Source organism: Esox lucius, chromosome 7 (assembly GCF_011004845.1).
Source record: "Esox lucius isolate fEsoLuc1 chromosome 7, fEsoLuc1.pri, whole genome shotgun sequence".
NCBI lineage: Eukaryota > Metazoa > Chordata > Actinopteri > Esociformes > Esocidae > Esox > Esox lucius.
The window spans coordinates 14,103,565-14,116,412 of NC_047575.1; the positions used below are offsets into that span (position 1 = coordinate 14,103,565).

At 40.4% G+C, this 12,848-nt stretch overlaps 1 protein-coding gene, 1 long non-coding RNA gene and 4 other non-coding genes across 6 annotated transcripts; 3 read left to right on the plus strand and 3 right to left on the minus strand.

Moving 5' to 3' along the window:
- Window positions 1–2,923: 2,923 nt before the first annotated feature.
- LOC105024593 lies at window positions 2,924–5,027 on the plus strand. The gene is made up of 3 exons (XR_829063.2): window positions 2,924–3,068; window positions 3,680–3,740; window positions 3,843–5,027. It is a non-coding gene; the product is annotated as an uncharacterized LOC105024593 (long non-coding RNA).
- Window positions 5,028–7,053: 2,026 nt separating this feature from the next.
- and3 (actinodin3) lies at window positions 7,054–10,652 on the plus strand. Its single transcript, XM_010894663.4, has 5 exons — window positions 7,054–7,167; window positions 7,763–7,820; window positions 8,030–8,062; window positions 8,191–8,342; window positions 8,604–10,652. The coding sequence occupies exons 2-5, from the start codon at window positions 7,772–7,774 to the stop codon at window positions 9,339–9,341; spliced, it is 972 nt and encodes a 323-aa protein (XP_010892965.2). The 5' UTR covers window positions 7,054–7,167; window positions 7,763–7,771; the 3' UTR covers window positions 9,342–10,652.
- Window positions 10,653–10,897: 245 nt separating this feature from the next.
- trnat-agu lies at window positions 10,898–10,971 on the minus strand. Its single transcript has one exon. It is a non-coding gene; the product is annotated as a tRNA-Thr (tRNA).
- A 334-nt stretch (window positions 10,972–11,305) lies between these two features.
- Window positions 11,306–11,387, minus strand: trnas-gcu. The gene has a single exon. It is a non-coding gene; the product is annotated as a tRNA-Ser (tRNA).
- A 356-nt stretch (window positions 11,388–11,743) lies between these two features.
- On the minus strand, window positions 11,744–11,877 carry LOC114839596. The gene has a single exon (XR_003781993.2). It is a non-coding gene; the product is annotated as a U8 small nucleolar RNA (small nucleolar RNA).
- An 834-nt stretch (window positions 11,878–12,711) lies between these two features.
- Window positions 12,712–12,793, plus strand: trnal-aag. Its single transcript has one exon. It is a non-coding gene; the product is annotated as a tRNA-Leu (tRNA).
- Window positions 12,794–12,848: the final 55 nt, after the last annotated feature.

Genomic DNA, 12,848 nt, shown 5'->3' on the forward strand with positions numbered 1-12,848 from the left:
GTCTCTTAGAGTGACCTGCCTTCACTTCTCTCATTAATTGATGAGACAAACAAAAATGGCAGCCCTCACAAACAGTAGAAAACCTTTAGGTTAGGTTTAGCTTTTAGAACTTAACGATTTTGGTTTGTCAGCACACCGTGATATTGTAAGTTGTATATACTAACAGTTCTCCAGGTTTCAAAACAAATCTACTGATTCATTTCAAGTGTAGGCAGAATTGCAAAGACTCAGACTGGCCAATTAGAGAAAAAAGATTAAGATGGGCAAAAGAACATAGAAACTGGACAGAGGAAAAACTCTGCCTAGAAGGCCAGCATCCAGGAGTCGCCTCTTTACTGTTGATGTTGAGACTGTTTTGCAGGGACTATTTAATGAAGCTGCCAGTTGAGGACCTGTGAGGCATCTGTTTCTCAAACTAAACACTCTAATGTATTTGTCCTCTTGCTCAGTTTGTGCACCGGGGCCTCCCACTCCTCTTCCCATCCTGGTTAGAGACAGTTCGAAGGGAGTACTACATATTATTGTACGAGATCTTGGGTTCCTGCATTTCTCAGAACAACAATAAACTGATGAGTTTCAGAAGAAAGTTGTTTGTTTCTGGCCATATTGAGCCTGTAATCAAACCCATAAAAGCTGATGCTGACGATACTGAACTAGACTAAAGAAGGGGAGTTTTATTGCTTCTTCTATCAGTAAAGCAGTTTTCAGCTGTGCTAACATAATCGCAAAAAGGTTTCCTAATGAAAAATTTGTCTTTTGAAGTGATTAACTTGGATTAGCAAACGCAACGAGCCATTGGAACACAGGAGTGATTGCTGCTGATAATAGGCCTCTTTACTCCTATGTAGAAATTCCACAGAAATTCTGCCGTTTCAAAAAGTTCATTCAAAAACAAGGACATTTCTAAGAGACCCCGAAATTTTGAATGGTACTGTAAACAATTGCCATTGACCTGGTTTGACTCAACAGTGCCACTTCTGCAAGTGGCTAAAACATCTTTTTGAGCACCTTTAAGGCTCAAAATGTTTAACCATTGTGCAAGGCCAACTCAGATTTCAAAGCAAAAATTTTTGTGAGCAGACATTAACACAGCTGGAGCTTGCGTGTATAAGGAAGCATTTCCTGAGATACATACACTTTGTGTGACCACTTAAGTTATTCGGGTTTCCTCACCATTGTGAGAGTTCATTCGTCACCTAGTCATGGGTTATAAATCCCTCCTTGTCATGCTATGCAAAAAGATAGAACCCATAATTAGGTGATTGTGGCCCATGAGAAGTCTAAAACAAATGCCCTTGATATGGATGTGTTTGTTGGGGCTTTGAGAAAAGACCCAAAAGATTGATGCTGTGATGAATGCTGCTTTTGCTACATGTCATAATTAAGTATACAAAGAGATAAAACAATTATATGTACTATGGTTTTATATATAGATATATACACTCGCCTAAAGGATAATTAGGAACACCATACTAATACTGTGTTTGACCCCTTTCGCCTTCAGAACTGCCTTAATTCTACTTGGCATTGATTCAACAAGGTGCTGAAAGCATTCTTTAGAAATGTTGGCCCATATTGATAGGATAGCATCTTGCAGTTGATGGAGATTTGTGGGATGCACATCCAGGGCACGAAGCTCCCATTCCACCACATCCCAAAGATGCTCTATTGGGTTGAGATCTGGTGACTGTGGGGGCCATTTCAGTACAGTGAACTCATTGTCATGTTCAAGAAACCAATTTGAAATGATTTGAGCTTTGTGACATGGTGCATTATCCTGCTGGAAGTAGCCATCAGAGGATGGGTACATGGTGGTCATAAAGGGATGGAAATGGTCAGAAACAATGCTCAGGTAGGCCGTGGCATTAAACGATGTCCAATTGGCACTAAGGGGCCTAAAGTGTGCCAAGAAAACATCCCCCACACCATTACACCACCCCCACCAGCCTGCACAGTGGTAACAAGGCATGATGGATCCATGTTCTCATTCTGTTTACGCCAAATTCTGACTCTACCATCTGAATGTCTCAACAGAAATCAAGACTCATCAGACCAGGCAACATTCTTCCAGTCTTCAACTGTCCAATTTTGGTGAGCTTGTGCAAATTGTAGCCTCTTTTTCCTATTTGTAGTGGAGATGAGTGGTACCCGGTGGGGTCTTCTGCTGTTGTAGCCCATCCGCCTCAAAGTTGTGCGTGTTGTGGCTTCACAAATGCTTTGCTGCATACCTCGGTTGTAACGAGTGGGTATTTCAGTCAAAGTTGCTCTTCTATCAGCTTGAATCAGTCGGCCCATTCTCCTCTGACCTCTAGCATCAACAAGGCATTTTCGCCCACAGGACTGCCGCATACTGGATGATTTTCCCTTTTCACACCATTCTTTGTAAACCCTAGAAATGGTTGTGCGTGAAAATCCCAGTAACTGAGCAGATTGTGAAATACTCAGACCGACCCATCTAGCACCAACAAACATGTCACGCTCAAAATTGCTTAAATCACCTTTCTTTCCCATTCTGACATTCAGTTTGGAGTTCAGGAGATTGTCTTGACCAGGACCACACCCCTAAATGCATTGAAGCAACAGCCATGTAATTGGTTGATTGGATAATTGCATTAATGAGAAATTGAACAGGTGTTCCCAATAATCCTTTAGGTGAGTGTGTATATATATATATATGTATATATATATAAAACCATATATATATATTTTTTAATATATATAAATATATATAAAAATATAAATATGGTTATATATATAGTTATATTTATATATATATATAAAACGTATTTTTACATATATAACTTATATAAAATGTCGTTGATATGTGATATTCGTTTCACTGGACTAGAGAAACAATTTTGTTTATAGAAAAAAAAGAAAAAGGATACATGTGCTGCAGGTACTATTTGGTGAGCGGAGCGAATCAGCTTTTGCAGGAGATGTGGCTGTGAAGCCATGTGCTTCTTTGTTTACAAAAACATCGACTGTGTTTAAGAAATTGTGAAGTGGTGAAATTGTGTAAATAGTTCTGCAGAGAATATAGATTATGGACCTCAGCGATACAACCGGTAAGAAAGTCCTTTTAATTATATATTTGTTTGCCTTTTGTTTTTGCGTGAGGCATCAGATGCGTGGATTTACTTTGTCTATGGCCTTTGAAATGCACGGCTGAGTTATTTTTGAAAATACATTTGGCATTGATTAAAGTTTAACCTGAAAACAAATAATTTGCATACTAAACTATTTTGAACATTTGCGCTATGGCGAATGTAGCCAAAAACATTAAGTCACATGTGTGTATCGCGTTAATAGTGTGTAGCTGTAGCATAGCCTGCTAACGTTAGCTCAAGTAGCTACATAACAAAGAGATTTCGGAAGTAGAAGAGTCATTATCCCCGAAGTGGTACACATCGTAGATGACTACCACTTATGAGTTGCATTTGTAAGGAAACAAAATATCAATTAACTTGACCTTTATTATTATTTAGCTCAAATGATATCACCAGACAGAATACTCTAGTACTCTACTAGATTTGTTATTTGGTTTTTCATCGTGTCTAATGCGGTCGGTCATTTTTGTAGTTGCGGTTTCACAGTCGATGTGTGGGAGACAATAAGAAACCTATTTACTAGAAGACAGCTAGTTTTGAGCTCTAACGTTATATTTTCTTGTCTGTAGGTTTTACGCGGGGAGGGGAAGGTCACGTGAGGGTAACGTTTGTTTACAATGTACCTCTGCAGTAAGCGCCCCCCCCCCCCCCCCCCACGTCAGTTCTGTTCAGGGTCAAAGCATTTTTTATTGTACAGCGTTAAAAGTTATATTAATAATAATTTCTTTTCAGAAATGATTATGGACACACCAGTTCACCTGGACCAACTGACCGTTTACAGGGCCATTGAGTCCTGGACTGTGGGAACATGAAAGCAACGTTTTTAACAATTCACCCCTATTCTGTGCCAGTGCATTTCAATAAAATGAGTGGTTTGAGGCTCCTGATGCTTAAGAAGGTTAATTGACAATGTTCTATGCTGGTACTTTTGTGGAAAGCTTGTTTGCTATGTCATAAAGTGCTTACAGTGCAGGTAATGGTTATGCCCTACATACCGCAATGTGAGCACTTCTGTCACAAGGCAGACGTCCTGTCTTCTAAAATCTTATGTGGTCATCCATCATTCTGGTGATTCAAAATGTATTTCAATCTATTTAATCAATTTACACATTTTCTGTAATTGTTGGAATCCACCAAATTATTTATTTTTGCCCCTTGGTGTCCAAAGTGCTGTTTGTGCAGGTAGATAAACTCAAACGACCTACTGCAAATCCAGCACTTCCCCACTCAGAGGGTGCACCACTCATCGATTTCCACTAGAGGGCTGGAATTCCTTGGTCACAATGGCTGCAAATAACATTGCCAGTATTTTAAAGTGTGGGTTTTGAGGTATGATGGATGGAAAAAACATTTGAAGATGCTACTAGTTCTGGTTAGCTTTGCTGGGTGAACAGTCAGCCTGTGAACCTCCAGAGTCGCTGTGCAAACCCATGCAAAACTGACTATGACTGGAACTGATCAATCAAATTCATTATACATCAACAGGTGTCACAAAGTGCTTATACCCAGCCTAAAACACTGAAATGCAAATGTTCGGTTTAATGAAATTGGATGTGGGAACTTGTTATTTGAGTTACACTTCTATGTGTTTTTACATTCCAAGTGGAGCTTTTAAGACTAGCTTGTGTTGAGAGGCGGAGTCTTGGGCAAATGCCAGACGTCTTAAGAGGCATTGCACTCGTCTCGGTCTGACAGCACTGGCAGAGCGCGACCGCTGGATCGGATCATAGGAGAACAACAAGGGAAGTCAAAACACAAACAGGCCTGGGCTGACAAACTGACCAGGCAGAACAAGAATGTAAAGCATGCTTCTTAGAAAATATTTCATCCTGGTTGATAGTGAGATCACATGACAAAATATGCATGAGAAATGTAAATGTGATATACAGTGTATGTTTGGATAACTAAGAAATAAAGTGTTTCTCCTGGATCCTATCTGTCTTTCATCAAGAATGTTTTGTTGTAGTATACCATGTAATACGTTATGGAAAGAACACTACTGTTGCTTGAAGGTATTTTTTGTATCCTTTTATTAACCTTTTTAAAACAGCAGTTGTCACAAATTGCTTATACAGATAACCATTCTAAAACTCCAAATAACAAGCAAAAACAGCAAGTTTCAGGTTTATTAATCAAATGTCAAATTGAAGCGCAGTGGCTTGGAAAGCTCCCGATAGAAATAACTCACTTTGGAATGTTGTTTACTAAGTCCAATTCATTAAAAGCAATAAGTTGAAAACTGACCCAAGATTCACAATGGTTGAAAACATATATCCAAATTGTGGCCAAGGCCAGTGAAAAATAGTCATGCCATATTCATTTTCTTTATATCAGTATTTTATGAAGCCTGTTTTACATCGGCAGTTGTTACTAAAGTGCTTTAAAGGTACCTGTCCTGAAACACCCAAAACTAAACCATTCAATGTAATCCCTAGAAATGCCATGCACAGCTGGGAAATGACATTGGCATTATTACGATGAAGTAGGTATAATATAAGCCATCTCCTCGGTGTGACAAATAATGGTAATTGTGTAGCGTTTTGTAATGTGCCCTCTAAAACAGAACAGATCATTTTCTATGGAATGTACGTTTTTGTAATAGTGGGGTGTAGACTGGTCAGGACAGGCCAGCCATGACAGTGGTTCACAAAGCTCTGCTGTATCATTATAGGATATTCAACATGATTATTATGGTGTGCGTTTCTGTCAGGATCTCACCATTGTTTCGGCACATATCTCAGATTCCTGCCCTGTCCCCCTCACAGCTGTTTAAGCACCTCTCTAAGATGTCTCTCCGCCTCTTTAAAATGTCTTTCTTGCCCGATCAAGTGGCCTCTGCCTTTGCCACGACTACAACCCAAATGAAATCCCCTTCTGCTATTAGCTGTTTGTCTATTCCCCCTATTGCATAATGTCAAAACATAAAAAAGTCTCCATAGTATATTTATATAGGCTCTTGGATGTTTTAGATTGTGGTCAGTGTATTCAAAGTCTGCAGCAGTTTGGTCCCTTACTACAGAGCTTGTCAGTTTCAGTAAAGGAAGTGATTCACTTTGTTTTCTCAGTGCTCTCTAGAAAACATGACAATACTGTACGAGAAGAACTATCTTTTTCTGTGATATTAGCCTTGCTTAGGTTGATGGTGAGCTCTCACAGGAATGTGGCATAAGCTTGCTGTGTGTATAGTGCCCATCTCCTGTAATCCACCTGATACATACAACTTTGTACCATTTCATTTGTTTCCTCGATCCCTACATTATGTATGTCAGAAGATGAAAACTGCTACCATGTAATTGATGTGCATATAGTGAAAAAGGCATTTCCAAAATCTGGATTTGACCCCTCAGAAACAAAGGTGATTTGTTATTTGTTGGTATCCTTTTACTTAAAACAGAAGTTAATCCTACACACCAGTCCTACTTTTTGGCATGCCAAGTAAAAGACATTAAAACACAGAACCCCAGCTGTTTTGTGAGAAGGGGTTAATTTTGCCATTCAAGCAGGTTTTGTCAAGCAAGGGGTGGTTTTGCTAATATTAACCCCTCCAACGCACGTCTGAACAGAAATGGGGTTGGGAAAAGTTCTCTATACTGGAAAATTGTGCAACTAATTTGGCATACTTGTGTCAGTTGATGAGGGTCTTCATGCAATACAATATTGGCAGTGCTATGTCATTAAGAGGCAGCATACAACATATTTCTAACAAGATCATAATACATTTGAACTTGGGCCAAAACATCAAGGGACCCTGCCACCCCATGTGCTGTTTCAGCCCTCAGTAGGTGCCTGGCAGTCAACGTTTTATGAGTTGGGTTTCATTTGAAGTCTGACTTTCATCATTATTCCTTCGGGTACACACTTCTGATAGTGCTTAATGAGCACTTTAACCATTTCCACGTCTCAGGAAGAAGAGGATGGTAGAGGAGTCAGGGTGGAGTTTCCTGGGGGTCAGTAGCCAATGGAAAGACCCCAAATTATAAGCCCTGTCGAGTTCAGTATTTATGAACGGTGAAGTTCTCTGACATTGACACTGGACTGTGAAGAGATACAAGTACAGGTGAGGGAGTAAGATTGGCTGGTGCTTTATTGATATAATATGTTCTATGAACGTTAGGCTGGTCCAGGGGATTGACCTGTGTACTTTTAATTAAATGTGTTTATGATCATTATTGTATTTGGGATGGTTTGATTACATGCATCAATGATTTGGTTCCTGAAACAAAATGTATATTTGACAAAGTTCATTGATGTATGAGCACCAGTGGGACGACCTAAATGTTGTAGAAATATCACTGCTGCATTTAATGACATGAATCATGGTGGTAGAGAACGTGGTGGCTTTGTGTGTGATTTATGTCACTAATGTGTTTAATGGAGGACGACTGATTTCAGGTTTATGCGTAATGTCCACATCTCTTGCAAGTAAGCCTAATGATTAAAGAGATTAATGTGGTAAACTGAAATGTTGTAGTCTGATAGAAGGACAAGTTGATGTAATTAGGCAAACCAAGTAATTTCATCGTGTGTGCTAATACAGCTACTGAGTGAAGAGCGTGTTATGTTGGTGTGTTCTTTAGCCAGAGCCGAAACATGCAGAATTCATGCTGTGTTTTGAATATTGTACCAGTTTAGTGTTTATGTGTGTCATCCAGGTGGCAAGGATGATTTCTCAGGTTCTCCTGACCGGGATATTATCCTGTCTACTGCCAGGTCTGTTACTAACATCAGAGCCAAAATACCAATACATTTAGCCTATGGAACCATAACTTTCTATTGCATAAGTGATCATATAAACAGATTTTGGTAACAAATGCATTTTGTATAGCAAAATGAATGAAAATATTTCCGTGTGAAAATATTGCTGCATCGAAACTCAATTAAACTCAATCTCTGTTGCCATTTATATACTCCCTTCGAAGGTACGTTAGATGCTACACCTCTGAAGACCGGAGGTAATGGAAGACACTTTGTGTGTGTGTGTGTGTGTGAGGAAAGAGAAGAAATTGTTTTAATGTTAATTTCCTAAATGCGTTTTCTCCACCACGTTCTCCACCACCATGATTCATGTCATTAAATGCAGCTTTTGGGGAGGTCAGCATTGACCCCGACCAGGCTCACGGCTTCCTGTCTCAGACACGTCCCAAACGGAACATCGACCCCAAGTGGCACCGCAGCACGCCTGACTTCCAGTCCTACTACAAATTCTACAACAGCATCGGCCATACTGAAGGAGTGAGTAAAGGGATCATATCATGAGGCGTCTGTATTCATGCTCTTTTATAATGAAGATTTATGTTGGGGCATTTTTATTTTTAAATAGGAGAGATGAAAAATGTGCTGAAATGGCGACATGTTGGATGGAGTCAAACCCTGTGTTTATGTGTACCAAAGGCGGAGGTTTTACACTAGCCTGGGCCACATTCCTGATCACTTCTTTTCTCTTTGCATCCCTCCCCCATTCTATACACCTCTATGGAACCAAACCTCTGCCAGCTATATGAGATTGACAGGATCAGGATGCTGTACCAGCAGATGCGTCACCTGGAGCAGGTCTATGGGCCGGACGCCTCCAGCTACCAGAATGCCCTGGGTGTGATAACGCCCCCGCCTACTACCACTCAGCCCCCGCCTACTACCACTCAGCCCCCGCCTACTACCACTCAGCCCCCGCCTACTACCACTCAGCCCCCACCTACTACCCCAGCACCGCCCTCTCTTACTGAGGCAGAAGTGTTGTACCTGTGTAATGCAAAGGACCCCCTCTGTAAAGCTCACATTGTTTACCTGCCTGCAGGGGCCATCCCGGTTCTCTGTGACCCACGCTACAACCCTGCCTGCAAACCCCAAACTGGCAGGGTGGTCATTGCTGCCGCATCACTGAAGCCAGCTCCTGCAGCCCCCTTCCAGCCAGCTGTTAGAGCGCCCCTGCTTCCTCCTCCTCCTCCTCCTAAGAAATCTCTACCTCCTCCTCCTACCTCTCCCATTATCATTAAAGGGATGGAGTATGACTGTGACCCTTACTGGGACCCTGACTGCCTTATCGATCACCCACCTCGACCTGTCAAGGCGACCGAGCCCCCCCCACCTCCGCCTACTGTCCCCCCTTTTCATGTAAAGGAGGTGGAGGCAGTTGCAGCTAAGGAGGCTTTAGCCCCATTTGATCCTTACGATTATCGGCGAGAGCTCTTTGACCCTTATCGCTATTCTGACCCAGCCCCTTTCCCACAATAGACAATTAAATATAGGTACAGATATAACACACAAAGGTCGCTGAAAAAACACAGGTGTGAGCTAAACTACACATTGCTGTAATAGTGTATTCAACATGTATTTGTGTCTGTTATCAATTTATATTAAAATGTCACTTTGTGGTGAAAGGGTGCTCTCCTGTAGTGAGAAAATGTGATCTCTCTGGTCATTTTGTTTGGAAAATTCTGTAGACTGGAATTTTTGGAAGTGTAAATGTTATTACCAGTGCTTACATTTTGTTTGAAAAATGCAATGTGGAATTTGTGCTGTGAATATACACTTATGGTGGAGAAATATGAATGAGGAAATAATTAAATTCGAGGTCAATGGTTAGTGTTTATGAATGACTGCTGGCATCGAGGAAAAGAAACTAAATGAAAGTCACGGACTTTTTATTTTTGGTGTTATCAAAATTGTTAGAGTTCGATGTTAGAGGTAGCGTGGCCGAGCGGTCTAAGGCGCTGGATTTAGGCTCCAGTCTCTCCGGGGGCGTGGGTTCGAATCCCACCGCTGCCAATATGAGTTTTAATCGCATCATGATATGTGCCCATGATAATATTCCTATCTAATATTGCATCTGCAGCTGAGACTCCTCGTAGAACCATTGACTGTGTTCATAGAACATAGCCTCTTAGATGTACAGTTTTGAAGAATGGAGAAGATAACGTGGTTGTAACGCTTCGCTTTGGACTGCAATTCATCATAATTACTCATTAGGTGATCTGTCCGCGGTGTTTTGAAGGGCACTAACTGGACAGTTCATAGCCCTGGTAAGTGGTTCTTTTCGAGTTGCGCTGATACTTGTTTGTCCTGTCGGTGTAGAACTTAGATGCCAGACATCCAGTTTCCTAATCAGGCAAGATCACCTTGGGTAGATAACGACATGAGTAGACTATATTTGCGCAACTTAGAGAGCTTTGACCATATTTGGGGACACATTTGATTTTAGCTGATGCCATTGTTCTCGCAGGATGTATGTTTCTAAACAGTTATGATCTATGTAGCCTATTCATTCCGTTTGGATGATTCAATACGAAAATCTTGTTTTTCTGCAGTGTTAGCCCATTAAAGATTTGGAATTAGACAGCGTCGAGCAATCTCTCATAGGCCTACTCATAATAAGGTTTTTTGAAGCCATCTCAGGCTGCATGTCAAATTAAGTAACTTTAGAACTATTACCCAGGTTTTAGAAAAGATGCGGTGAAGCATTTGTTCCTTATAAGGAAAAAACAGTCAAGAAGATACAGACAGTTAAAGGAATGTGAAATTCACATCGAGGCATGGTATTTAAACCAAATGTTTATGCAAATGTACACATACGTTGATTGTGTCCTCTGGTTTTAAGCGTGCATGAAGTTCCTAGATATTAGAAAATTATAGAAATAAACACTATTGACACGCAAGGTACTGCAATAATTTAATCTTTCAGACATTAGTAGTGAATGGGCGCTAAATTTCGCAATGCTTTCGTGCACAATGACATTAATATAAAAAGCAGTATTTTCTTCATGTATCGTGGAATGACGTCAGTCTAGAAAAGGCACCGCTGAGATTCGAACTCAGGATCTCCTGTTTACTAGACAGGCGCTTTAACCAACTAAGCCACGGCGCCACATGCGTGCTACGAAGTGGGTAAATTTTTTGTACGCTAGTGTTTTACATTAGCTTACAACATTAATGCGCATGTATTAGATGTTGTTCATTTATAGATGATAAAGGAATCAGTCAATTGACTGAATGAAACATGTTAACAAGACTTGGCGTTGTCTGTTAAAATATTTTTGTAAAGTACACTGCACTATCCAGCCATATAACAAACTTGCAATATCACAAGTTGCAATCCCGTAACCTAAACATGCTAACATTCGTTCACAAGAACCTGCACTATGACCAATATAAACAACAACAATTTAGAACCATTACATCGAGAACAAAATCTCAACAATCGACGAGGATGGGATTCGAACCCACGCGTGCAGAGCACAATGGATTAGCAGTCCATCGCCTTAACCACTCGGCCACCTCGTCTGAAGCATGTACCTCTACGCGTTGTTAAAAATAGCTCCCATAATTTTTAGTTATCATTCTTACACAGTTTTCTTTTTATATAAAATATGACATTTGAAGCAATACTGTCAGGGTGTCCCTGAAAAATAATCGCAACTAGTGACTAACAAAACAGACTATCGGCCAAAAATACTGTTTTCAGACTAGTTAGCCGTGTACTCAAATAAGCTATTACAAATACTACATTTCAGGTGAACAGAAAGCAATCTCAACCCTCAAATACAAAAGGGCTTAAGAGTTTCGGGGCACGAAGGAGTAAGAACTTAGAGATCGTTTCCAGTGTATTCACATTTTACAAGATTTGCTATCGTCAGCTAATCAGAATGGAACCCTCGCAGAGTTGCAGTTCTACGAAGGTCAGGAGAGAATAATCATTTCTCATTCCGCCCCATTCATCATTTTCTGATACTTCATTTCTGAAGTAACAGGTAAGGATGTACCTCACTGACGATACCATTTCAACATGGGCATGAAACAGAAGTATGTGTGGCAAGACATTTCTATTTATGGTTACATTATAATTTTTCGGTCGATGTTTACATTCATGATGATTTCATGTCAGCCCTACCTATGAAGTAAAATGTTGTATACATAACATTACACTTAAGAACATTTAATGAAATTCAATGTCTTCTTCTTATTTCAGAATGCTTTGCGGCAAATATTAGCATAATCTCAGCAGCACAGCCTTCCCATTGGTGCATATTGTTTCTCGCATATTTGCTTTTAGTATAATATGTGTACTTTTTACCTTAATCAGTCCTTCATAATCACAATGAAATATTTCTATATGTGAAGGGTTTACTTTGAACATCTCTATTTTGCAGAATAAATATAATAGAGAACAGGCAGGGATAAATAAGCTCTCGCGAGACTGTTAGCCATCATCTCTGGGCGAGTTCCTCTTCTACGGAATTTGCTTCCTTTGCTACGGAAGCCTGACAGATTTCACAATGCCTGGATGGATTTTTTAAGTGAATTTACCACATCGTATGTTAAGGCAATCTGTCTGTAGATGACACACTTGATGACGTTACTGAAATTCATTGGTTGGTGCATCTAACGTAAACATTGTAGTGGGGAACTGACTTGTGTTTTCAACAAGTGAGTTTTTGCTGCTCCGCGTGGCAGAAATGTATAACCTTCAATAGCTGAAGGCAGTGTTTCTGCTTTGAGAATTCTTCGATTTATTGTGACCATTAGAAAACTCAACACTAAAAAATATTCGCCATAATTTCATATGTATTGTCTTTGTAATAATCTTGTAGTACGTAAGGTGCTATCAGGTAGCGTGGCCGAGCGGTCTAAGGCGCTGGATTAAGGCTCCAGTCTCTTCGGGGGCGTGGGTTCGAATCCCACCGCTGCCATAGTTTTCGTTTTCCCTGTGTCATCTGTTTATTTTGTCTAGGTCTAGGCTTCCGA

Excerpts from the sequence above, each read along its gene's own strand:
- and3 (XM_010894663.4), top strand. The coding sequence starts at position 7,772 with ATGATTTCTCAGGTTCTCCTGACCGGGATATTATCCTGTCTACTGCCA. Across the intron at positions 7,821-8,029 it reads ATTATCCTGTCTACTGCCAG|GTACGTTAGATGCTACACCT; the intron begins GTCTGTTACTAA and ends CTCCCTTCGAAG. Across the intron at positions 8,343-8,603 it reads GCATCGGCCATACTGAAGGA|CTATATGAGATTGACAGGAT; the intron begins GTGAGTAAAGGG and ends AACCTCTGCCAG.